This window comes from Temnothorax longispinosus, chromosome 6 (genome assembly GCF_030848805.1).
Source record: "Temnothorax longispinosus isolate EJ_2023e chromosome 6, Tlon_JGU_v1, whole genome shotgun sequence".
Classification (NCBI taxonomy): domain Eukaryota; kingdom Metazoa; phylum Arthropoda; class Insecta; order Hymenoptera; family Formicidae; genus Temnothorax; species Temnothorax longispinosus.
In genome coordinates this window covers 1,304,945-1,332,168 of record NC_092363.1, presented here as the reverse complement: position 1 = coordinate 1,332,168, position 27,224 = coordinate 1,304,945, and the positions used below count along the sequence as shown (strand labels likewise).

At 38.3% G+C, this 27,224-nt stretch overlaps 1 protein-coding gene across 1 annotated transcript; it reads left to right on the top strand.

The window, feature by feature from the left end:
• The first annotated feature begins 232 nt into the window (after positions 1 to 232).
• Gycalpha99b (guanylate cyclase 1 soluble subunit alpha 2) lies at positions 233 to 27,224 on the top strand. Its single transcript, XM_071782419.1, has 11 exons — positions 233 to 1,222; positions 14,411 to 14,490; positions 15,003 to 15,085; positions 21,231 to 21,582; positions 23,356 to 23,725; positions 23,937 to 24,116; positions 24,349 to 24,487; positions 24,794 to 24,960; positions 25,526 to 25,669; positions 26,511 to 26,665; positions 26,752 to 27,224. The coding sequence occupies exons 1-11, from the start codon at positions 1,076 to 1,078 to the stop codon at positions 26,945 to 26,947; spliced, it is 2,013 nt and encodes a 670-aa protein (XP_071638520.1). The 5' UTR covers positions 233 to 1,075; the 3' UTR covers positions 26,948 to 27,224.

Here is a 27,224-nt window from a genome sequence, read left to right as displayed (position 1 = left end):
GTAGGTTTTCTCCTCTGCGACCTGCGATGCGGGAAGGACAGAAAGCGCGGTAGTTTGATAGGGAGGATGGAAAACACGCGCAGGCGTCTCCGCTGCCCTCCATCGTGGCGCCTCCACCCTCCGCGCATCCCCCTTATGCCGTCGGACTCACCCTCGCTCGGGTGCCTTCCTCGTCGCTCTCCTCTCCTCACCGCCGCCTCGGAGCGTTGCTCGTTGCGCCTCGGTCAATCCGCGAGCAGTATGGCGCTACGCGCTCTGGCACGGCAACGTACGTAGCCGTTACGTCGTTTGCTATGTATCCGTGTACCCGTCGACGATCTGCCGCATCCCTGACAGAGTGAATCCGCGCGCGAATTACGGTTGTCAGTCTCGCGCGATTGGGGCGTACTTTTGGCATCCCAAGGGAGCGAGATCGCGGAGTAGAAAATAAGAAACGACAGAGGGCCACGTAGCGAAAACGATTTTGCAAAGCCACGGTGAAGAGAAAATGTTCTAAAAATGCGATTTTGAGGGAGCGAGTTTTAAAGGGCGACGCGCGAGTTAATATGCAACCGCGTGCACCGCGTCCGACCCGACGGCGGCCGTAGACGACGCCGGATAAACGTGAGCCCAGTGAGCGCGTTGCGGTGACGAGAGAAGCTTCCCTCCACAACGTGCGATAAACGATAACTGGCGATCGAGGATGACGGGCCCCGCGACGCTCGGCATTGACATCGGTACCAGCAGCGACGCCAACGCGGCAACGATCGTGAAGACAACGACGAAGGCGGTGCTAATCGCGAATTTTCGGATCGGTTTCACGTGTTCACGTACCGCTTAGAACACCGACGATATGACATTAGGGCTGCGAACAGACTTATAAATGAACGTCACGTTTATATGCAAAATTCGCTGGCAAGTGCTGTGAGAGGGTACACGGACACGGAGGTTCAGGCAGCACCAGCTGATCGCCGATAAACGCAACGAGACGCGCGGGGCATGTCCCTGATTAATTAATACCGCGTGTTCACGTCTCACGTTGACAATTTGTGGGTGATCCATCCCTTGGACTACAATAGAGCGACGAATTTGCAAGATGGCATGTCCATTCTCACGCTTCAAACAAACGTCGGTTCAGATAACGTCGTCGATTTTAGGAGAAGATGGTGACGACCTTGAGGACACACAGACACTTAACTTGAAGCACCTAAGAGCCGCGGTGACCCTCTTGACTAACCCTTCGGTATTAAATAAACGACAACTTTATTCCTTCAGCTTTCGCTATACCGTCGCATTACACAGTCCACACCTCTGATCTCTCGTCGCAGCGTTGCTTTCACCACTGTTCAGCATGTACCTGTTTAATATCTTGTTGACGTCGTAGCAAAACTTATACAAATAGATGTTGCATGCATCGTCCCCCAAGCTTTTAGATGAAAGCGGAAAGACCTAGAGAGAGACGTAAGCGTAAGAAATAGTTTTAACGCGCAAAGGATCAGCTGGCTCTTATACGGCTTTTCTCTCGATGAGTTCAAAGTCGGATTAGTGCAGGCGGTGACACGCAATTGGTTCAAGCTCGTCCGAGGTTTTATTCCACTTTGCCGTCTGTGTACACTCCTCCCTGTTTGCGAATTTCCTCCTTCACCGTTCTCCCGCCTTTAAAGCCGGTATAACCGCGGATTTGGATTGTGACCGAGTTCCGTTTTCAAAGACGGCACAACCGATCGTGATAAACGAGACGCCCGAATTGAGGTCGTTTTGACGTGCAGTACCAGAGCGTCGGATAGTCGAATTTATATTTATCACATCGACCCAAATGTCGACGCGGATAAATTGAGACGACATTTGCCTTAATTTAACTGGCTGCGCCCTAAAGAACGGGAGATAAATTATTATGAGAGTCAACAACGTTTTACGAGTACTTTGATCCTCCACCCTTCCTAATAGACCAGCAAAATTACTTTCGCTGCCCTATTACGGGACATGTACACTGATAATAACGCGCATTTTTGTTAATAATTATTTACAATACTGCACGAACTCTTAGAATACTCCCACATCCTCTTCTTCTTGTAAAGAAACCGCTATCAAACTTTCCGCACGATAAACGCGCGCGCGGTTACGGAGAATCACTATGGGAATCGGGACAGTTTTTCATTGAGAACTAGGTCAGAAATATGTAATAAATCCCAACGAAAAGTTTCCTGCCGCTGCCGTTAGAGAGAAAGCAGGAGTTTCCAAGTTCCTCCTCCGCGCGGAAGCAAACTGCGTTAGCGACTCACGCGAACGGCCAATGTTTTCAAACCTTGTCTTGCAGAGGTATAGAGCTTCAAACTAAAGCCTTTTGCATTAAACTTGGCACGAAAGTCTTGTCTCTTCCGCTAATGTGTACTTCTTTCATATAATGCTTTCATAATGCTCTCCTCGCAGCTTTAGAACTTACGTGATGAATTATTACGCAGTAATAAGCAACTTGAAGGAGATATGAAACATATTATTGATGTTTATCACTGATGTAGCCGCAGTAATTTCGTTAAGCCATTCGTGATAAACATGAATAATAGCTTCTTAACACGAAACACAAACCGATGTTACTTCGTAAATAATCTCTTTACGAAAAGATAAGATTAGTTTCTGATACATTTTAAAGAGCATACGCCCCGCTGGGTTAGGTCGTACTGGTTTCATCGTCGAGATAATATCAGCCCCGATTATTGAAATGCGGCAATTCGACGAATTTTCCATCGCTATCCAATCACGTTGGATCGATTCCCATCGCATGATCGTACCTGTAGTTGGCAAATGTCATTGGTATTTCAGGGAGTTAATGGCGTTTGATGGCAGATTAAGGAAGACGAGAACGTGGCACTTAGGATGATAACGGCGTGTGCAAATCCAAGAGGTGTTAAGCCATATACACAGGTCACTATCAGCATTCGATATACAACGAGTGAAGTGGAAATGAATAGTGCCTCGCAAGAATAGGCACGGAAACGGAACGTGACGCGAAGTTCATATTAACGGATAAAATCGAACGCGTTCGAAACGATACTTGTTGACTACGTTGTATTATATTATAATTTTGTGCGATAGAAACCGTCTCCTCTTTCATAAAAAACAGATTTTTTGTTTTTCCCAAAATTCTACTATTAAACAGACGTAAAATAATCAATTATTATAATGACTAAAAATAATTATAATAATTTTAAACACAAAAACGACATTTAAAGGTACCAATTTGACAAATAGATATAGAGTTTTCGACAAATTGGACAAATATATCAAAGTATATAAAAATTCAATACATCGTAATTCGAAAAACCATGTATACCAATAAAATGCACAGATTGCGAAGCGGCATATGTAGACTAAACTAAGCGGCAATTAACAAAAATGACTGAACATAAAAAAATATTCTCAAAGATTAAATACTTTCCATCAGCTCTCAATATTTCATCACAGTCATCACAGACCACATTTTGAAATCAAACCACATAACATTGACTAATAAAATATAGAAATTTTTCAGGAGTCATCTTATCACAAGTGCCTATATATAATACTCCGCATAAAACTATAAAAAGACGAAGTAAACTTCAGTTTAATTCGTTAAAAGTCAAAATCGGCGTTGAAAATCGCAATCAAGTATAAGTATAATTATTTTGTACCATAGAATTTGATTAATTGCATAAACAGTCGCGCCCCAGATTCCTACTGGCCATCGATTTGTAAACTGCGACATAATTAATTACTTTACTCACCTAAATAGATAAAGTCAAGAGAGCTAAAATAAACGCAATAAACGTCTTGAGGGGAAATGTCTTTTTGTCTTCTTCCTTTCTTCGATTGATAGCAAATAAATATAATTGGAGATTTTTTGCGGGATTTAGAATAAATGAAACTTTGCGGTTAACGGCTCATATTGGATTAAAGCCGCTCTGGATAAATATTACTGAGACGGAGATTCGAAGGAACAAATCAGGGGTTTCATTATATCGGTTGAACTTTCGTGAAAGTTCAAGCGAGACAATGGACTGCGAAGCGTGAGTTCCGTTTAATTCACGTGATGGTATATATAACGTCTCTAATATTCTAATTGACAAGTGCAACGGAAAATTTCCAATGAGACTGAAACTTTCGTCTTCAATGCAGCGAACGGCGGCACGTCTCTCCGCGTGTCCGTGGAAATTCTAGTCGTTCTATTAAATACCTCGCTTTTCGAATTCGACGTAACAGCGTAAACTGGAAGTCCATTAAATATATGGCTATTTGAAAATTATAACCGCAATTTTAGAATCCGATTGCCAATTCGCAGTAATGCAGTTACGGCCAGAGTTTCAATTTCAACGCTTGCGATATTCTACCGGTGCCATGAAAATCAATAAACCATACAGAATTCTAAATGAGACTGTTGAAACTTTTAACACTAATACAAAATATATATGGGTAGCGCGGCCAGGTGTACGTTTGCATAAAAATGTTATAATTTCGTAAACTCGAGGGAAAACCTTCGAGAATCTAACGTTCTTTGTTCGCGCCCGTAAGTACTATAAGTTTTTGGAATTGTACGTTCCTCGGATTTTTTTTTTTTTCAAAAAAAATCGACGAGTCACGTACTTCGAGATGACGTAGAAACGAGTATTCGGCGCGCAGCTTCAAGCTAAAAGGGTCAAGAGCAATTAGTCTGGGAGGATGGAGAACACGAGATTGCTTTGCAACGTGTATACATAGCCGAATATTCCTTCGTTCGTCGCAAACAGTGCTTGATGTGGCAAACAGTTTCCCGAAAGCGGATGAATAAATGACCGCGAAGGGCGAATGTTACGAATCGCTAATGTGCCGTGGAGAACACGGCACTCTAAAGGGTGCAGGTGAACGCTGTAGATCCGAAGTAAGGGTTAGGTGCTATTAACCCAGCAAAACGCAGCCTGGCAGTGCGCGACGTCTTTCTATCAGCTTCCGTTTTAATCTTTCCAAATGAAAAGAGAGATCTCGCCAAGAACGATCCAAGATATTTCTGGTATAATGGATGTCATCGCGCACTTTTCTTTATCGAAGAACCGATATTTTATGATAGCTTCTCACCAGCTCGACATGACGCGAGCATTAAAAAATAAAATCCATATACCCTATATATGAACCATTATATATCGATACCAGGAGAATTAACACAGCGTAAAAAAGTAGATCGGATATATCGGCTGGATATATCTACTGTGTACGTGTGTACGTATGCGCACGCGTATATGTGTATGTGGATAGAGAGAAAAGGTGCTGTAAAATCGGAATTGGATTTTACGAGCACAATACCTGCGCGCAACGCAGCGTAGCGGTGGAAAAGGCGGATTTGCAAATTCCAAATGCAATTAATCTAACGAGCGCGGTATCAAGATATTGTTTCTGCAGGTGGTTTTCGATCATCGCGCTCTGCCAATTATTATTATTATTTTTTTTTCAACGTCGTAGAAGAGCACAAGACGAACGCAAATGCGGTGCCGTCCAACGAAGAGAAGTCGACGAGGAGAGAAAAGACGAAGTAGTTACGCGCCGGAGAAATACGGTGCAACCACTATTTCTCACTTGTCAGAGCAATTGAAATTTTTACAGTGGAATGTCGAGAAATTCCTTTGTACGCTCTAAAGGAGCTGCTCGTAAACGAGCATTAAGTAGATTATCCCGCCTAATCCCGGGGCGAGCGGTGGTATTAAACGAGCCATTTCTAACGGCGGCTTCTTAAACGCTGGCTGGGCTCTGTGTCGTGAGAAACGCCCGTTCGCAGCCCGCGAGAAACTTCAGTAGCACGTAACTTACTTATCGTGCTTGACCCAATAATGGTGTACCTCGATCGTCCGTTCGGTGTTTAGAAGCACTATGATGTATCATGCGGCTTGTGTTAATCGAGAGATCGGGAGCTGATACCGGAGCGTGGATTTAACGGGCGTTTTACCTCACGCGGGAAATTTACCAAAATAATAACGTAATATCGACGATTCGGACATTAATTACGATTTAATAAACGTCGTATCGGAGGAAATAACGGGCGAAATAGATATATTCAGATTTGATGTCCCGCGTTTTATTAAATTTCACCCGAATGCCAGATGCGCGGAATATTTTCAACACAATATTTCTGCGTCGAATCATATCGCTCGTAGCCGATGCGTGATATTAATATTTCAAGCTTTCTCTCCTCCCCCCAGCCCTCTTCCCCCGCGAATAGCCACCGCGTATCCGACGACCGACGCAAATATTGCGTATAAATTCACGGGGCCATAAATGCAGTCGCGCTACGACGCGCCGCGCTACATCATGACACTTTGGAACTTTAAGCACAGTCTCGAAAGTCCATACGCGTACTACCTGTCGCATGCACCGAGCTGAAATTTACGTGCATGCGGTAGAGGAGGATCGAGATAAAGCGCTGGGAAAATTTTAATTACACGTGCAAGCTTGAGGCATTAGTCGGAATTATCGGATATTACTTAAATGAAAATTAACGTACAATTTTTCAATCAGTGGCTTAAGCTTCGATCGGAAGATTACTCCGGGATGGTACAGGGATAATCACATTGCAAAGCGGTATTATTATTATTAATTACAGAACGCAACGCGATCCGATTATGAAGAATTATACTGTCTATTTGGTAGTATAATTGGTAGTATATTAAATGTACATATTTTTGTATGATTTTCCCATCGCGAATAAATCGAATAGCTCGTATGGCAACAACGTTTCGCATCTGTAGCTTACCCGAACTTAATCGTGCGTTCGTTGCAATGCAAAATACCGCTCTTTAGGGGCGATCGATACATCCGTCGTTTCTAACGGCACTTCCAACATCGTCGGGTAATCGTAAGGGTCGTAAATGTAGTTCCGTCGTATATACCACGCCACCGTCTGCCACGCTATCGTAATGTTATGGAAATACCGCGATCGATTTGATAGATTTGCATAACACGCGTGTTACCCTCCGTACGTTTTTACGATGGGCCACCCAGTGATAGATGATCCGACGTTGCACGACGCTCCTCGTGTGCGGACGAATGATTTTTTCTGAGAAGCGCAGTTCTTCGAGGGACTAGCTGGGGATGCTTTCGGGGCCATTACGGCGAGAAATATGCCAGATCAATAAATGGTCGTAGATACTCTTCCGTATATCTCTTTCTCTCTTAAATAGTTTCGAATGGATGCAAGCGGAAACGTGAGGTCGAATAAAATTTCCGGTGGCGCCTTGAAAATTATGTTACAGAAATATGTTCTCGTGGGAAATTTAATAAGAATTTTTTTTACCCTCATAAACATCTCTCTTAAGCCGAATTAAGGCTTAACTGAATCTATACTTTTTTTCTAGTACCGTATACCTAATGCCCAATCTAAAATAAATATGTTTTGTATTTTCTCCGCTAAAAGGCGCGAACGTAAACATTATTGTACGCGAGATTGATGGATTTGAGTTAATTTATATGCTGGATTCATATTTACCTTTATCGGAACATAAATACTGAAACTATGCCAGAGAGAGATTCAATTTTTATCAAATCGACGTTGCAATATGTGTGTGTCTCGTCCTGAAAATCCCAACGGGCAAACAGTCATATCTATTGCATTGTTTTTATAGAATTTGCTGCAGTTCTATTTGTAAGCGCTTGATGGAACGGAAAGTAGTTCGTAGAACACTTAATGTTGGTACATTAATATATTATACATTATTGGAAAATTTTTTGTAGTTTTGTTAAAAAAGGTCCTTGTTGAAATTTTTGTGTAAAATAATCAACACATACATGTGTAGATTTAACATATGCCTGCTGTGTTAATTAAACTTAACAAATTTATAATGTAAATTTATTAAAATAATTTAAAAAATATATTAAAGTAAAACAATTTGAACGTATTTATTAAATGTGTTAAAATTTACAGAAAAAGAATGTTGATTTTACTTTATAACAGAAGTGGGAATAAAAATTTACAGAAAAAGAGTGTTGATTTTATCTTACAATCTTTAACTTCAACATGAAATTTATATTAATTGTACACATAATTAACCGCAAATTACAATCAGAATTACATTTCCTTTCTGTTGAAATATTTTAACATAATATTGGTGTTACCATTTAACACATCCATATTATATTAAATTAACACAAAAATTTGAGTGGACCATTTGGGACATGTGATTTATGTTATATTTAACACAAATTTTCCAACAGTGTAGATACGGTATTAATATATCGTATGTATGTAACAATGCTAACACGTACAAATGATTAGACATTTCGGAAGAATAGGATCTCTCCTTTTGCAAACAAAACACTCCATTCAAAGACTGTTATTCATTGCTACAATACAGCTCCTTTATGTCTGGTATCTTTTGTGTTTATCTTATTGTGATTATTCTTACACAGAAAGTGTTTCATTAAACTCAGAAGTTCATATAAATTGTCTCTATTTCAATTTGACATACACATACACATACGAAAGTAGTCAGCTATTACGGTTTCATGACTCTGGAGAATTGCATATGATATCTCGCTTGACATGAAGAAAACACGCGCCAAGGAGCAACAGAGAAATACCGTAATCTTGTAACATCTCTCAAAGTTGGCCAGAAGTCAGAGATAAACCAGCAAAATAATGCTCGACAAGTTTGGCATCGCATCTCCCGCAAATGTAAAGATGCGGTACCTCGTAAAAAACATTAATAAAGAATCGTAATTTTTTTTACTGCCCTATATCTAGAGATTATATCCTTTTAACGCAATAGTGCAGAATTTTTTCGAACATTACAGAAAATAAAATTTTGTTTATTATTTCACAAATGTGTCTTTACCATTGTCTGCGGTATCTCTTTCGTCTCTCGAGTGTGCTAGTTCAGCAGTATATTCAAGAATTCCTTTCTTGATGAAAATTGCCGCTAAAAGTATCGCGCGTCGGTCGAGTTTAAAAATGCGAGCGCGCGCGCGCTTCGCAAGACGCAATCATTTCCACAAAACGGAAATAAAAGACATTCGGTGTATCTTACTTAACCACGTAGCACTCGTTCTTACCAAGCTGTCGGTTATTCATTAAGAAACGTAGGTACGTTCTACGTTAGGGACGTACACGAGATTAATCTTTTTTCTCGTCATTTTATTTTCTCGAGTACAGCGTCCCTTTGCGCTTTGTAATACAAACTCAAAGTCTTTATGAGAAGCTAAGGTTACTTACAACGAGAAACTATCTTTTGTAAAGAGAAATGTTTAATGATATAACAAATGTAACAAAGTATCCCGCTACAATGTTTATTTCGAGAACGGAAAAGAGAAAGAGGCATATTATACTTATATAACGAGATATGACTATGTTAACATTTCTTTAAATAATTAGGGATGTTGTTACGACCGGTGGACGTTAAGATGTAACATAAAGATCGCATGTATTTCTGTATAATAATAACAATAATAATATATAAATGAGTTTGATTATAGCGAAAGGGTACAACTGGGTTACTCGAGCAATCTGCAGTAGCACGAACATCCAGTGCGCCGCCAAAAGTAATTAAACTATGCTATTCAACAGACGGTACCTATTACATGGTTTAACATTTCGCAGATTACAGTCGGACACAATATGGTGAATTGTTCCATCCGGTTGGTATACTCTACTTTAATCCGTGCAATCCCGACGCGTAAATACACAAGGACAAATGGAAATTGCAAAAACGCGTTGCATTTGCATCATGAATTCCAGGGGAGGACGCTCGTGACTAATCATTGTTACCGTGAATGACACATCGGTAGAAACAAGCTTTATGGCGACAGGCGACCGGTTCGACACACGGGGCTCCATTTCACTTGATGAATTGGACGGATGCGACAGAAACTTCGTTACTTAGTTAAATTGACGGAAATCAAGTTTTCCTCCTACTTGCGAAATTGCGTCGATACGCATCGTGACGAAGGCGCAGCCGTGTATGCCTGCATCGGTATGTGCAGGCACCACGACTCAACATCAGCGTGATTGCAAAAAGTTGTAGAGTTTTGCAAGAAGTTGCTTAATGCGTAGTATTCGTACAACTTCTGAACGCGAAAAAAAAATTTTAGCATGGAAATTATGTATACAGAAGTTTTATTGGAGGTATGCGAAGTATGCGTGTGTATTGGTTGCGACGAAACATACGTGTATGACATTGTAATTTATACGCCCTGTCAAAAGTGAAGAGATGCGTGAAACGTAATTTTATATCTTTATGAAACGATGAATATGGCGATTTATAACATATTTCCCGCGGCGAAAACATTAGGCAAACATTTATGAGAAATAAATTGCATATTAATTTGAGCAGAAGCTTTAATATTGTTTCGTCGCGCGGGTACGTATATACACTTTTACGTATATCTCCGTTGCTGCGTCAGTAATTTGCTTCCCATCATTTATTTCCTTTCTCTTACAGGCGACGAAGCTTTATGAATATTCCTGCCGTGCAAAAGTGCCCGATAAAATAGTAATATTGGCTGTAGCGATAGCGGGGCAGACGTCGCGCGCGAATGCCTCTCGTTGCGACAGCCATCGCGTTGTGAAGTATTTGAAATGCAAAAATAAAAAGGGATCTCTACGTATTAAATCACTTAAAGTATCTCTCGCGGCGCACTTACTTTGATTTCCCGAAGTCGGCGTGAAATAATAGATGGCCGACGCCCCAGGCTATAAAAATATTAGCTGACGACATCTCGCAATTAATAGCGCAGCTTTCTTATCTATATAAACACTATACTATATGCTATTACGAGACAGTTATTTAGAGATATGTCATTACTAAAACTGTTTATTTTTTTACTTCTCTTCTTTTTCTGATAATATTGTAATAAAATGTAAAATAATCATATGTATCGCAATAAAATCTTTCTTACGCGAGAATATAGATGCATAAAATGTTAATCGTTTTCAGTTGCCGCAATAGTAAAAATAGTTGATGCAACTGAGTCTCAAATAGAAAATATCGAAAATTATTCACAGTCATTTTTAACGAAAACTGACATAAGAGTAATACTTCCTGCGACTGCATAAACTGACAAACATGTCATTTCGCATGTCTGTTTCGACTGTCCTCCCACAAGTAGTTTGAATGACCTTCCACTGCCATTCCAGAGCGACTTCTATCGATTTTGGCTCCAATCGGTATGACTATCTAAGCGTTGGTTGAACAACATTATGCATTGCCAAATTTCTATCACATTTTCTTCTTTTGTCTTATGTAAAAAATATATTTGTGAAATGTTTTTATAGCTCCCGTACTTTTCGACAAAAAAACATTTTTGAAAGCGCTATTTTATACTCCTTAATATAAATAAGTTAATCAATTTATAATTGAATTAAAATATTCATTGTATATTCTTTTGCTTTGCCCTTTGACATATTAATCGTACAGGGTAAGTCATTAAATTTTATATTTTCCATTAAGAGCGCAACTGTCTCTGGAAAGTTATAGAAAGTAATTTAACTACTTATACGCGAGGTACTAATTAAACCGCTTTTCCCATTTTCCTTCTTTTTGTGTATATAATTTCATTATAGCAGTTCGTTTGTATTATATTATCAGACGAGTTGAAAATTAAGATGCGGTAAATTTAACGCGGCTGTGAAACAATGCGCCTGGAATCGGCGGCGTCACAATACATATAGCTCACTGTATGTTAACATAGCATCTAAAACATAATTATCCTAATCTCCTGTTCTTTGTGAGCGAGTACATTTAATTCGCATTATTATGATTCCCACGTACCCACATGACAAGAAATGTTAATACGCAAAGAAGATTAGCTGTTATCTTGATTTTCCGCAGGATCATCCCTGATCTAATTCCCAACATAGACCATAATCAATTTATTAATGAACGCTGGTACATAATTCATGTTTTGCTAAACTAACCAACATTCAGGGTTTAATTATATGCTCTAATAATTTATATTAAAACTTTTGATGTTATGATAATCTTGGATTATAAGTAATTTGCATCAATAATGTCGCTCCATCTAATTTGAAAATTTCATATTGTTGCGCATATTTTAAAAATTGTGTTTTGCGAATTGTTAAATATATCGGTACGTCTAGCAAAATTGTGGAATGTAATTGATTATACTCGTGCGAGTTATTGATTACTTTAGATGTTGTTTCTCGTGATGTGCCAATACAAATGGATATCATCTGTCAATGTTAGTGGATAATGTCACTTGTCGGATATTATTTTGACAAATTGTTATGTATCGAGTGAATTCCGTTGAAATGGAATATCCAAATCAAAGAGACTTTCTTTTCCTCTTCTGCTAACATCAAGTTTCGTGGTATCATTTATACAGAGAGATATACGTGAATTTCTCTCAGTTTTCTTAAGACGCAAGAAGTTTCAGCAATTAATCAATCTATTGATATTTTCTCTAAGTTTTATTATGCCAGCTAAAGATATAATTCGTTTAACAATAATTATAATAATAAAAAGCACACATCTCAAAGAGAATAATTCATCGTATCTCACATGGTGGAAGAACACAGGTGTGCTCATACTCGTGACGAATTTCATACGGTTCTGCGCAGATGCCAGATGCAACCATTTTTAAGTGTCAGTTTCAAAACATTTAAGGTTGTACCAAGTGATATTGTGACATATCATCATGAGTACGTGTTCAATAAAAACGTGTAAAAACGATTCTCGAAAGAATTCAAAAAATATTCATTTTTTTTGGAACCCCAACAGAATTATTGATTAATCCAGATAATGGATTAATCATATTTCTAGAGGAAGAATAATCAGCCCTTGTGTCGAATTATTTGAAACAGCGAAAATTATGGAAAAGTTATATCAAGATTATCATGGTTCTTCTATTTGTAAGACAAAAATAAATAAGTAAAACATAAAAATAAATAAGTAAGGCTGCGGTCCACTTGATGCTACAAATTCTTTGGAGCGTTCTTCTTCTTCTTATTTCTTCATTGAAAGAAAAGAGAAAAGGAATGCTTCGAAGCATTTGTAGCGTCAAGTGGACCGCAGCCTATAAGAGCCTCCGCACAAGACTCTCGTATGATAGCGTAGCGTAACTTAACGTGGATCAACGTGGCACAAGAAACGTATCGGTTAGAGCCTCCGCACAAAACTTTCGTATGGTAACGTAACGTAGATCAATGCACAAGAAACGTATTGACGTATAACGCCGTAACCGATACGTTTCTTGTGCGTTGACCCACGTTTCGTTACACTACGTTACCATACGAAAGTCTTATGCGGAGGCTCACACTAATGACATAACGCCAAATTCAAACTGTACCGCGGCAAGATGGAGGTATCTGGCATCAATTTCTCATTGGTTGTTAGAAATATATGCGCAAGAGCACACCTGTGTTCTTCCACCATGGTATCTCACCTTTTTTACAATTTATTATGCGTCATATGTTACGTAATAAAGTATCGCATTATGTTGTATTAAAGCTTTTCGTACATATAGTATTCAACATTACTTTGAGCATTTGTTAAGTGTTGAAACAGCCTTGTGGAAAAGCCATGGTATTATAATTTCCCTATTTCGCATAGGCAAATTTCCCAGGGGTAATAGTTAGGATATGTACATATAGTTAGCCACTATTAATTGCCATTTAACGTGATATTAATCGCAACTTAGTGTGAATCCGTGCGAGAGCTAAGTTAGAGAATAATTCTGTTCCTAACAACGTTATGCAATGAAGGTCACGTAGCTGAAGTAATGTCCCATATGAGTGCCCCAAGCGCGCTATTCTCTTGAGAAAAATTGCCCATATGAGCGTTCCAAATGGTGCCATAATTCTCGTTGTAAAATGCAGGTCGTAATTTACGACAAAAATCTAGGCACCGCATAATAACTATCGGATTATTACTGCACGATTGCCGAATTACACGCACATGTCGTTAAATCGGACTTTGTATAATTTAGTCTGACTACATTGATAGACGACCTGCGTGCATGAAAATATCAATCTTTCAAATGCGTTGAAAAAAAAAAAAAAATTACGTACAGCCTCCACCGACAATGTTATTCGATAAAAGTTCGGTATTAATACACAGCACTGAATTATGTATGTGCACGAGTGAACTTTTTGCGGCATGCGTTAAATGTTTTTAAATTGTAATATGTTGTATGTAGTTTTATGATTGAGTTTATATAACATTTAAGAGAACTTAATATTGGCTTTTATCACATCTTTTTAAACAAAATTTTGTATATTATTTTCACAATTTGTGGAATATTACTGTTTGTTAACGATCTACGTTATAAATATTTCAATTATTTCAGATTTTTCATTAATTTTTGTTAATTTAATTGGATAACGCAAAATGACTGTGGAATGAAAAATAAATTTATTAGAATTAATACAACAATTGACTTTGTTCTTCCATAATTATTTTTGAAATCCTAATTTTTATTGTAGAATGAAGTGGTGGATGTGGCGCTAGAAGCTCTATTAAATAAACATGAAGTACCTCTTCCAACGTCGACAACATCGTCTTTGTAAGTATATTCATTAAAAATGTTCTCTATTATATGTGTTATGCAGATACCCTTTCTGCGGAAAAAAATAAAAGAAATTGAGTGAAACGTTGTCATAAAACAATTTTTAATATTGTAAATAAACTTTTTAATTGTTATAGTCATTAGATGTACTAATGAATAATTGCTTTAACGTTTTATTTTTTAAAAAGTATAAATATGATACAATACCTTTTGAGAGACATTATATTTTATACGAAATTATTAAAGAAATCCATACTAACAATAAGTATATTAAGAAAATATGTATGCCATGGGACCATAACGTAATTCAATTTAATATAGTAAAATTTGTAAAATGTATTCATTAATGTAAATTTTTATAAAAATTCTACATTTGTAAAGAATATATAAATCAAATTTCAATTACTAACAACCCACAAAGTAACAGTCTCGCAAGTTCTCGCTTAAATTTTATGATTAAATATATATACGATTTTTAATAATAAAATATATATTGCTTTATTTTTCAGAGAAAAACTTCTCAATAATGTTGGAAAGGAGGAAAACTATAATTTACTGGAAGACATTTACGAGACACTAAATTACGATTGTGGTAAGATAACATAATTTTTATAATTAAATAATAATTAAATAAGAAAATTAGATATCTGTTTCAAACTCGTTATACAAACAGAGAAGATTATTTGACCCTATAATGTTGAGTAAATTTTAAAATCAAACTGCATTGATTCGTTTTCACGATTCGGTAAACTGTTATTTACCAGTTACTTCGTAACAGAACGTTACGAAGTTTGAAGAACAAACAACTTGCTGCCGTAAGGCATCGTTCGCACTCATTATTGAAACAACTTGTCCATTCGTGTTTGCTCGCGCTCGCTTGTGCTTAGTTTAGATCTGACTTTAAACGTTGAGACGATTATCATAAATCTATCGCAACCAAATTATGAAAACTTATCACGTCGACACGTTTGCTTGAGAAAAAGCTCGAGACGCTAGTTCCAAAAATATGCAAATTTGTCAGAATCGAATTGAATTTGAATTGAAAGAAATTTAAAAAATTGGAAGACTCTTACGTGGTCAGGATGTTTTTATGTAATATTTAAGTGCACACTGAGAAAAAAATACTGTTGCTTTAATTAAATGTAAAATTCCGGGGTGCCAAAAATATAAATAGTTGATTCAATTGTATAAATAATGATTCAATTATATAAATAGTTGATTCAATATTTGAATTATTAAAACGACTACACTATAGTTGAATCAACTATTTATACAATTGAATCAACTATTTATGTTTTTGGCACCCCGGAATTCCACATTTAATTGAAGAAACAGTATTTTTTTCTCAGTGCACAAATAAGTTTTATTATATAATTCATAATAAGATGAGACTGCAGAACGCGATTATTCTTATTCTACGGTTGACAAAATAACTGTTATATATAGAAGAGAAGGATATGAAGATTTATAAAGTTTCCTTTATAGTCCCGAATATTAACCGATTTTTAATCGTTCTATTCAAACAAGTGGAAGCTAATTTGGAATTATTCTCTGTCAGCGCCAATTACTTATTATGCGATTTTGTGTTACTTTTTTTGAATTTTTCGCAATTATATCTTAAGTACCATTATCTGCTGCGGTTTTGCGCAGCTGATAACGCGAGAATCCGTTAATGCGAAAAATCCGATCGATATTTACCGCGTCTCAAATGAAATCCGGAGTAAAACATTAACAATGCGATCCATTAATTAAGCAATTAGTAAAGTATATTTTTTTCTCGACCTGCGCTTTTATTTCTGTCGAAAGAATTAATGGATTCTCTCTAATAGAAAAAAAAAACAAATTCGGAAGTTACGAGAATTAACAAAGTTACCTACAAATTTAATGCAAAAAAATTGCAAAAGTGAAATAATAAAATACTAAAAAAAATGTAGTCATTTTTCATGCACACTTGCAATATGGAAGTTAAAATGAGGACCGTGAACGTTGCTGTCGTTACAAATAAAGCTCGGGGCGAGGCAGTCGTTCTTCTTCACATTCAAATTATTCCAGATTTACTAAATGTGTTCGTCCCCGGACCCTTGGTTACGCGTTCTACTTTCCCTAGCAACTGCATAGCGACGTGCAATCTGGCGTCGTATGATAATATTTTAATTTTGTTCTGCGTTTTAACTCCGTCTGTCACATGTATTTTTGATTTCAGCTTGAAATGCAACCGCGAGGATAATTTGTGTAAAGAAAACTAACGCTAATATTATTTTTGAAAAGTAACGCTGATGTCAGTCTCTTTTAAATTGTACATACATTAAATGTACACACTTTTATATATGTACAGTGGGGAGAATAAATAAAGAAAAATAATTGTCTAAATTACGCTTGTTGGCACAAATAATGTGTTATGTTATAACAAGCAAAAATTTTACGATATCTTTCTTTTATATTCGTTTTGAAATAGCTTGATCGCACTTCATAAACTTGTGTGCATCAGAGTTCCGATATATTTGCTATCAGAGATTAGAAACTATTAAGTGCTCTGATATACCTTTATCGATATTTCAATCACACGATTCGATGCAATTTTAACAAGGACGCGCGCTGTTGCAAGGCAGATAGACTACACAAATAGGGTGTGTGTGTGCAGGTTTCCTGGCGTTAATGAAGGAACCTCCGGATAGGTAATACGTACTCCGAAAGATTAATGAACTAGATGAGCCTGGTCTCGGAAAATCATGCCCGCGATGCTATACCGATCCGCCATCGTTACACGGCGAGTTCTATCCTATGCACGCTCAAACAGCACCTTTATTGATTCAACCTTACACGCAACGACAAAGCGAAATGCTTTTTCCCTACCCGTCAAGATTAGGAGAAATGTGTCAGTTCGCCCCGAATTTGTTTTGTCTCTTCAGAGTCCCGTAAGGATAATCTTATATTATAAATGGACCACCCGTAGGCTGGCGAACTCAGCCGAGACTGCCGAGTTTTCCGAGAAGTGGAACGAGAGACGCATGGAGCGCGACTGAATATTTCATCGATTATATATAGAAAAGCCGTGGCAAGAAGAAACGAAAAATTATTCTGCCTTACAACTCGCCCCTGAATTTCCGTTTTATAAAAGCTCGTTCCATTGAGTACTATTGTTAGTACCGACTTCGAACAATGGCATTATGTACCTCAATGTTATTGTACATTGTATTACAATGCAATCGTACGGATCTCACATTTCTATTCCGCGATTAAATTAACTTCATCCCTTTCATCTTTACAAGGTGCATTAAAGATTTTATGATCTTACACGCTATATAATTTATGTTTTTATTTTGCTAATGACGCAGTATGTATACAGATTATAATTGGAAATTTTCTCGTATCATTAATTATTCCTAGATAGTACATCCTCCTGCGCTTCTAATAAATTACAAACACGCTCATTAACGATAATTAATTTCGTGTAATATGCACGTGCAAGTATCAGAAGTGCACGGTGTCTTTGGAAACTTTGCAAACTTTGCAAACTTGTTGAGTTTCTTTGCAATCAATCTATATTGAAACGACGACGAGCGCGTAGCCCACGCGAAAACCGGTATATTTCAGAATGCTAATTGAAATAAGCAAGCCATACTCTTTGGGAAGAAGTAAGGTTGTTAAAGTCTCCTCAGAAAGTTGTTACAGCTGTCACTTGGAACACTCGTCTGTTGCTGGCAATCATAACCAGCGGTATAACAGACTTTTCAAGTGTTTTTGCGAATTTTACGCACATAGAATTTTATTTTTAGTATAAATGTATTCAAGATAAAAGAAATATGTACGCCGCGTTATACAAAATATATAAAAATGTATAAGCGTATTATAGAAATTTTAATTAATAGGTTAATACCCTCTTTAAATATTATACCACGCTTCATGTACAGTTGTTTTCTGTTCTTAATGCATTAATGAATTAATATTTCATGTGTACTATGCTAAACATGCTTTTTTCATTCGCAACATATGTAGAAGCGCAGGATTTCAGCTACTCGGAATTATCATTTGAGAAGTTTCGAATTAATAATTTTATTGTATCCGAAAGAGAGTCAACACTATATGGCCGCGTACATTTTAAATTCAATAATAGGCAGACATAGAGCTCGATTATTCAGGAGACTCAAGGATAATGCTGTTTGACAGCGGCGTTGTTGTCAGATGATTTTCCACGATCCTTCATCTTTGAGCGCATATTAACCCAATTTACGTTCGGCCGTAGTCGAGTACTGTAGTTACAGTGGAGTACGCTTCAGAAACGTCCCATTAATCATCACGGACAATCGATGCGCGCATGTAATGTATTTGGATCTGACTTCCTCATCGGAACTTATGAATGGGGTCCCCAGTCCCCAGTCCCCAGTCCCCAGTCCCCAGTCCCCAGTCCCCAGTTTCCAGTCCCCAGTCCCAGTCGCGTTTGCCGAAGACAACGGTCGTCGTTCGAGTAATGCGCCCTTTGTGACTAATAGTTTGGTACGTGGAACGCATCGCGGACGGAATTTAGCAACCGTAACTTAGAAATACGGTGTACCCTAACGCAATAAACCCGACGCGCGATGTTATGTAACCGCATTAGAGAGAATGCTTGCACTATGCTGCGAGCACGCTGTGAGAGCGATTATATGAAAACGCCTGTTTGTCCGCCATAAAACATGTAACGCGCCGTGATGGTTTCCCGTTAAATATATCGCCAACTTATCTCCTGCGTCAAGACGCTCCTTTGACGACGGTAGCAGCATATACGTATTCTCGGTCGAAGTGGTCTCCGTATCCAAGCATGTAATCCTGAAAAAAAGGACAAGGGTAGCGCATAGCGCGGTACTTTCAAGTTCAAACAAAATCGCCCTGCGGTCTCTCTTTTTTTTTCCTAACCGTGCACCGTGAAGAAATTGCCATCCTGGTGGAATCTCTTTCCCCCCGCGTTAACAATTACGCCGACCCTTGAATATCGAAGTTCACTGATAAAAGCGCAGGGCCGCGCGTATATTTTAATGCAATTAATGCGATTCGGTAAATTGCACATGGTGAGCATAAATAAGAATAGCTTTGGAAACGTTTGACATGGCACGTGATTAACAAACGAGATTGCGATAATGAATTAACAATTTTCTCTATTTACCTCGTAATATTTGCGCCACTAGAAAATCATCGAACCATTAAATTCTCCCCGTGCCTGCAGTCTATTAGCGGCGATGAGCGATGCGCGTATAAACCGCGTGCTTATCGCCCGTTGACAAATACCACAAATACGCACGGTCGTTTATCAAGCAAACGGAAAACGTGTATTTTTGTTCATAAGGACTCGTAGGGAGACAAATCGTCGGCATAAGCTACACATTATTTCCCTCCGTCGTGACCCAGAACCCCTTTTCGTCCTTACGCCTCGCGCCTCTGCCAGCGCGATCACTTCGCATTTCGTATACACGACAGGAAGTGGTTGTTGCTGTGGTTACCAGAGCATAGAAGATACTTCCCGTACCAACGTAATGCAATCTCGAGAGAAACTCTAAGACCTCGCTGTCACCAAAGATATACAGGACATTTAGGCCATTTGCAAGATTGACTTACGAAGAGTCTATATGGCCCTACTGTACGCCCGACAGCTCGCGATGTCGAAAATCGTTTACCGTCTGAGAATTTATGATATCACGAAAATATATATAAAAGAAAGCATCCGACGCATTTATACGGGAACAACGCAGACAGACCGTCGGCGTCGCTCCTATTTCGCTCGCGTATCACCGTGACCCAGAAAGTTCTAACCGAAAATTTCTTTGTCCGCGCTTCCGGGTTAATCGCAGCGTAAATATACACATAAATCACAGATAACATTTCCATTTCCAGACAACATATTATCCTATATCGTTGATCGCGAACAAACATTTGCAATATTTCATCGCGTGATTTATCATATATTTATCGGGCTAACGGCACACGCGATTACCGTAAAGCTTTGCGAACATTATTGCAGGAGAACATTATTAGGTCGATGCTTGTTCGCCAAAAGCCCGTCGATTAAAAAAAAAAAAATGTCAATGAATACCACGTAAACTTCATCGATTCGCTCCATCGATTCTGGGGTCGCATATATAATAATATGACGGAATATCATGGGAGCGGCATGCGATATAATCCGAAATAATTAACCGGGGAGTATCACGTACCATCGCACGACCATACAACCGCTATTATGATTATTGCGTGTTTTCGTACCGACATTTGATGTGAAATAATACGAGATCGTTTAAAGCAGCCCTTGCTCACCGCATCTATTTCCGGATTTGCAAGGGACCCGAACATGCCAGGCTTAACAGAGTTGAAACGCAGTATGTATTATCGATCCCGCGAGATTCACTTGCAATTCTCCAATGCGCCGATTTGCAGTATTCGACATTCATGTTGACCATTCAATGGATATTTTCCATAAAAGTTTAAAAGGGATAAATCCGTTGTAAAACGGAAGAAAAACTTTTAAGAAGATACCCGTTACTGCGTCCTTAAGATAAACGTAAAGCATTTTTTAACAATTAGAGTACCTGCAATAAATCTATTTTTCGTGTGTGAGGTTTTTGCGTTATATACTTTAAGACGACGTACTGTATATTGTTCACGAAACTCACTTCTCTGAGTATCGCAATAAAGAGAGAAATAAACGGTTCCAAAGTGACTCGACGAAATTCCCTCGAGGCGAATTCATGTTTGTGGAACTTTTGCAGACGTCGACGTGAACGCGTTTTTCGATCATCTCGGACAGGAGCTGATCACATCGGCTTGCGTGGGTTCGTGTCTCTTAGAACGGGCCTTCCGTTGCCTTGGGAACGATCTGACCGCTTTCCTGACCACACTCGACGGCGTAAACGACGTTGTCCAGCATCAGTCGGGATCGGATACCGAGGCGGAGTTTGTGTGTATCGCCACACCGGAAGCGCTGGAGCTACACTTCACCACCGACCACCCTTCTATCGCCTATCTTCTGGTGGGCAGTCTGAAAGGCATAGCCAGGCAGTTCTATAAGGACCAAGCCGATGTGTATATACTGCCGGATCCCTACAACACAAAATTTTTTAGGTAAATCTTTTTACGAGGCTTTTTGCCCCCACTTTATCGCGGCCGACTAACTCGATTTTTTTTTCTCGTATATGTCACGTCGTTTTTTATCGAGGATACCGGCCCCAAGTCTCATGCAGAGATTTTTAATTTCCGTTCCTTTTCAGCCCGATTTTGAAAGCGGTAGGCATGAAGAACGCTATCGGAGCGTAAAAAACGAAGAAAATTTTCTAGGCTATCTCAGCGTTTAGCGAAGAATACAAAAATTGTTATCAAACATCACGCGCGAATGAGTTTTCCGCGGCAACGAATACAGAGGTCCGTGTTACTTTACTTTCAAGCGACACAATTCTGATTCAACGACTACTCGTGAAACGATAAAAAGAGAACAAGAAGGCGAGAGGGAGAGAGAGCAGCAAACGAAAAATATGAAATCAAAACGATACAAGCTCTGGAAATACGATTTGGAGAAATACGGCGGAAATTGGTGACGCAACATCACCTGTGCAACACGATTATGGCCTTTTCAATATTCCCCGAAATTTTTCAATTCAATTGCGATTAGATCCCTGTATAAACGAATGTAAATCGTGACTGCAGAGATAGATAAACGAAATTTCAGGATTGTCGATATGATCAACACGAATACGCTGTGACATAAACTCCGATATAAGCGTCATTTTCCGAATGACTTTTGCGACACGGCAAATAATATTCCTTGTGCAAATAATTTATATGCATTTATTTATATATCATCCATTATTTATGCAAATAATTCATGTGTTTATGTAGAGTTTCCATTTCGTTTCAATCACGCGACGCGACGTATGTATTTACACCGGTCACATATTAAAAATGTGGTAGCCCGAAAAAAAAGAAATAAGAAAATGCAGATTTATTATATCGACTGTTATTACATCGCTCGTACGCTTTTGCATAACGTATTTAATGTTTGTTCACAAAATCGCGTGTAATCGAAATAATGTCACGTGAGTAGAATGTAATTCGTGCAGATAGGCAAAGGCGCAGAGCACGTGAGAGTACAAACCTTTCGTTTGAACAAATATTGATTCTCCTCAGTGGCAAATATTTGATGATAGGTGCGGTACTACCGAGTCTCACGTTAATTCTGAAAGGATGAGATCGACGCGCGAACATGTAAATGACGTGCAAAACATTGTCACCGCACCATCGCTTACATTTCCGAGTTTAATTAAACGTTTCATCGGTTTGGTTACATTTATCCGCGCGACATGGTATCGCGAAGAACGGCCAGTAATTACTCCTGGTTATATCATCGTAAGAAATGTTGACTCTCCTACCAATCACATCCGCATGTAAAAATGTAGGAGTTAAGTATAAGCTCAATTCCGATATTTATACGCGGAATACTCCGCAATATCGCTGAAACAGCGTTTCTAACGCGTATATTGTTTCGTGATGTGGAATGTGATATGGAAAAAGGCGCGACCGACGTGCTCCCTTATTGAATAGGGGTATTCAAATAAGTTAGAGTTTAACGGTTTGACAGGTTATGTCGGGTTAAAGTCGGGTAAAAAGTTAATTTTTACACTTTTAACTCAAGGATTAATGTGATAGGTTAATGAGTCACTTATGTATTTTGCATAACCTTAAAGAGTAGCGCGCCCAAAGTTAATTAATTAACTTTTTACTGGACTTTAACCCGACATAACCTGTCAAACCGTTAGACTTTAACTTATTTGAATACCCCTAATATTTCTTCTACGTGGCAGAAAGGACAGCACCTGCAACCCGTTTCCTTGAATATTACAGATACCGGATTACTCCGGAGCGTTATAGCGAAAAGCTGGGCGTAGACGACGATTGCGACGTGGTGTCACCCACTTTCCGTCCACTCTCAACTGAAGCAACGGACCTTCGTATGGGGGTAGCGTGCTTTTGCAAGGCGTTCCCGTGGCACTTCGTCGTCGACCGTCAGCTGGAGCTCGTTCAACTCGGCGTTGGTTTCATGAAAATTTTCGGACACCACTTGAACCGACTCGGCAGGGAGATATCGACATATTTCGCCTTCACACGACCTCACGGCGTCACTCTGACCTTTCACGAGATCTTAAAGCGCGCGAATACACCGTTTATCCTGACCCTCCAGAGACCGCACGACGTCGATAAATATCCCGCGGAGGTATGCTCATAACATGATTGCTAACGATGATTAACTTACTACCCGCGAACTCGGAGTACTGCGTAAAACACAAACATGCAAATAAAAGCAGACTAGACGAGGCAATCACTTGATTTCATGACTCTTGCCGCGCGAAAGTGGATTACTAATATTGTTTGAACACACGCGCGTGGTACGGTAAATTTATAAGAAAAACTCTATTTTATTACAGGGCCTGGAAATGAAGGGTCAGATGGTACACTGTCCAGAATCAGACTCGATTTTATTCGTAAGCTCACCGTTCTTGAACGGTCTCGAGGGCTTAACGGGTCGAGGACTCTTCATTTCTGATATCCCTCTCCACGACGCTACAAGGGACGTTATACTCGTTGGCGAGCAAGCCAGGGCACAAGTGAGTAAATTCATGGCTGGTTTTATGTGGCCACGAGTCGAGCATCCGTGTTATTTAACGTAAAAATTTGAGTCATTTATATTTTGTGTCATCAATGGTTGTAAGATAGAATAATATACAGCGGTTGCATTGCATTTAATATGATTAAAACAACGAATTGACTTCATGACTTCATTTTGTATTATCGTATCCTGATATCCGTACAAAATACAATGGCGTAATCTTCTTTCAGGATGGCTTAAGGAGACGGATGGATAAATTGAAGAGTTCTATTGAAGAAGCTAACCTGGCGGTCAATGTGGAAAGAGAAAAGAATATCAGCCTTCTACATCTTATATTTCCGGTGGATATTGCGAAACGTCTGTGGCTGGGTAAATTACAACAATCTATGTTCGATCACAAGATATAGCTAAGCAATACTTTTGTATCTTTATTAAGATTGTCTCTTTACTTTTCAAGTGAAATCTAATGTAATAACGTATGAAAATGGGAAAAATGAATATAAAGAATTAACTGTAAAAAGTAATTAAATTAAAACTAAATCAATAAACTATAATCGTAAATATAATTATAATTTTATTCGATCGTTTGAATATACTATGGCCTAAATATACTATTATATTTTATGAGAAATTCTCGATTAAACATTTATATCTAAATTCATATCTATCGTTTAGGAGAGACAATCGAAGCAAAAACGTATCCAGATGTCACGATGCTGTTTAGCGACATAGTCGGATTTACATCTATCTGCGCTACAACAACCCCGATGATGGTCATCAACATGCTTCAAAATCTGTACGAGCAATTTGACCTTTACTGTGGTCAGTTGGATGTGTATAAGGTATGTTATAAGTCGGGAATAATAATTGCATAAGGACTATATAGACTGGTATATACTTTATATAATTACTAATTTATTAAATTATATTAATCAAGTGAAGCTATCCATTCTTCACTTTCTGAAGTTTATAATTGATAAAAATTAAAAGATAAATCGCGTTTAAATGTTCTTTGACGTATTAGAAAAATAATTATTAATTTATCATATAAAAGTTTTCTAAATGATATATACTTTTATGTTAATCGCTTCGAAATATCAATCGTTATAAATTACAGTTTTCTCTCGCTACTCCCGCTAGGTTGCTAAAATGTATAATGCTGCCATCTGTGAGACATCGCAAGAACTGAGTTTAACATACAATTTCTTATCATTATCGGCATTTTCGTTTTTTAACAATAGCAAATAATACAGTGCCGATGGAGTAAAGAACATGCTGTTTTACGAGCATCAACTTAATTTATCGAGGAATTCTAATTACGTCAAACATGGTCTATAAAAGTAGTTATTATATGCGAACATGAATGGAGGCTGCATTGATTTTACTTTTCTTCTTGTATGAACACAGGTAGAGACAATCGGCGATGCCTACTGCGTTGCATGCGGCCTTCATCGAAATACCAATACACATGCACAACAAATTGCTTGGATGGGCCTAAAGATGATACAAACGTGCTCTCATCACTTGACTCACGAAGGCAAGCCAATAAAGGTACATCGATGATTACGTACGATTACAGATAAGATCGTGTAGTTACATGCAATGCAATTTTCTTTCAGCGATGCAATATCGATAGTAAAATATTTGCAGTTTTATTGTAATTTTATGCACTTTAGTATATTACAATGTTTCTACTTCCATTACTCTGGGCGAGAAAAACACATTACGAGATAGAGTATAAATATTAACAGTGGCATGGAAATACTGTTTTTAAATACTATTCATGGCATTGCGTTTCGTGTTTGAATGTAAAATATTTAAAAAAATGTAAAATTTTATAAATATGGTAGGTATTTTTTTCATCCACATTGGTATTTCATATGTGATACTAGAAATATTACAAATATGATGTTCTCTACAACATTCGCCAAATTTTTTCCAAATATAATTTTTATTTGTATGAATAAATCTTCTTTCTTTTTTGTATTTAAAATGATAAATCTCTCAACTTTCAATTCTCAAATCCTTAACTCTCTGCCTTTCTCGGAAAATGCCATATTTCTCTCAAAGTTTTTCAATTAAGAGTTATTTCTGATTATTACATATCCATTCGAGCAGACAATCCGTTGTTTATTATTCTCGCCTTGAATGCTATTAAAACTTTTTCCATTTAAAGTATTTCTTAACTACGACAACAAGCGGCCGGTTTGAAAATACGAGAAAACGCAAACCATCCACGGTTGCATTAACATTTAAAACAAGTTACGTTTCTTCTTCTTGTTGATATTTTCTTGCGATTGTCACATTTAACTTTTTTTATGTTCGTCAATATACGGCGTGCAGAACGGTTATCGAAGAACTCACTAGATTGTCCTACTTACTGTTCTATCAGATGCGCATCGGCATTCACACCGGGATGGTGTTGGCAGGCGTCGTGGGCAAGAAGATGCCAAGATACTGTCTCTTTGGACATAACGTCACGTTGGCGAACAGATTTGAATCTACGAGCGAGCCACTTCGTGTCAACGTCAGTCCAACTACGTACCTGTACGTTTTTTTTTTTTTACAAGATATATCTCCTTGTATATACGCTTACGCGCGTATCGTTCACGGTGCTGCAAATGTGCTTACAGGTGCTTAATACAAAAATCGGGATTCATATTGGAACCGCGGACCAAGGACAATTTACCCAAGGGAATGCCAGCAAGCGAATCGGGCACGTGTTACTTTCTGAATGGGTATCAGCATAGCGACGTCAGCGCGAGCGAACCTCTCGCTGTGCATATTCAAGCTGCAATTACGGAGCTCGGAATCAGTAGCAATATGTAGATACCTTCCGATACGGGGACGTTTACCGTTGATCAGTGTGTTACTTTAACGATATTACCGTCGATAATAGCGATGGCAGACCCGAGACATTATCAGACCGATCGATGTATATGAGCTCTCAAAGCTGGCACTAAAGGTACATTAAAAGCATGGCGCTAATTGTGTACGAACATATTGAAAGAGAATCCTGTGCGGATACTATTTATACGCAGAGTCTTAGATTGTAATCATTATATACCTACTAAATATAAGAAGCAAGTAAAACTCAATCATGGAA

Bases quoted from the DNA above. Each gene is read 5' to 3' on its own strand.
- Gycalpha99b (XM_071782419.1), top strand. From the start codon at position 1,076: ATGGCATGTCCATTCTCACGCTTCAAACAAACGTCGGTTCAGATAACG. The intron at 14,491-15,002 runs GTAAGTATATTC...TTTATTTTTCAG, and splicing joins ACGTCGACAACATCGTCTTT to AGAAAAACTTCTCAATAATG. The intron at 23,726-23,936 runs GTATGCTCATAA...ATTTTATTACAG, and splicing joins TCGATAAATATCCCGCGGAG to GGCCTGGAAATGAAGGGTCA.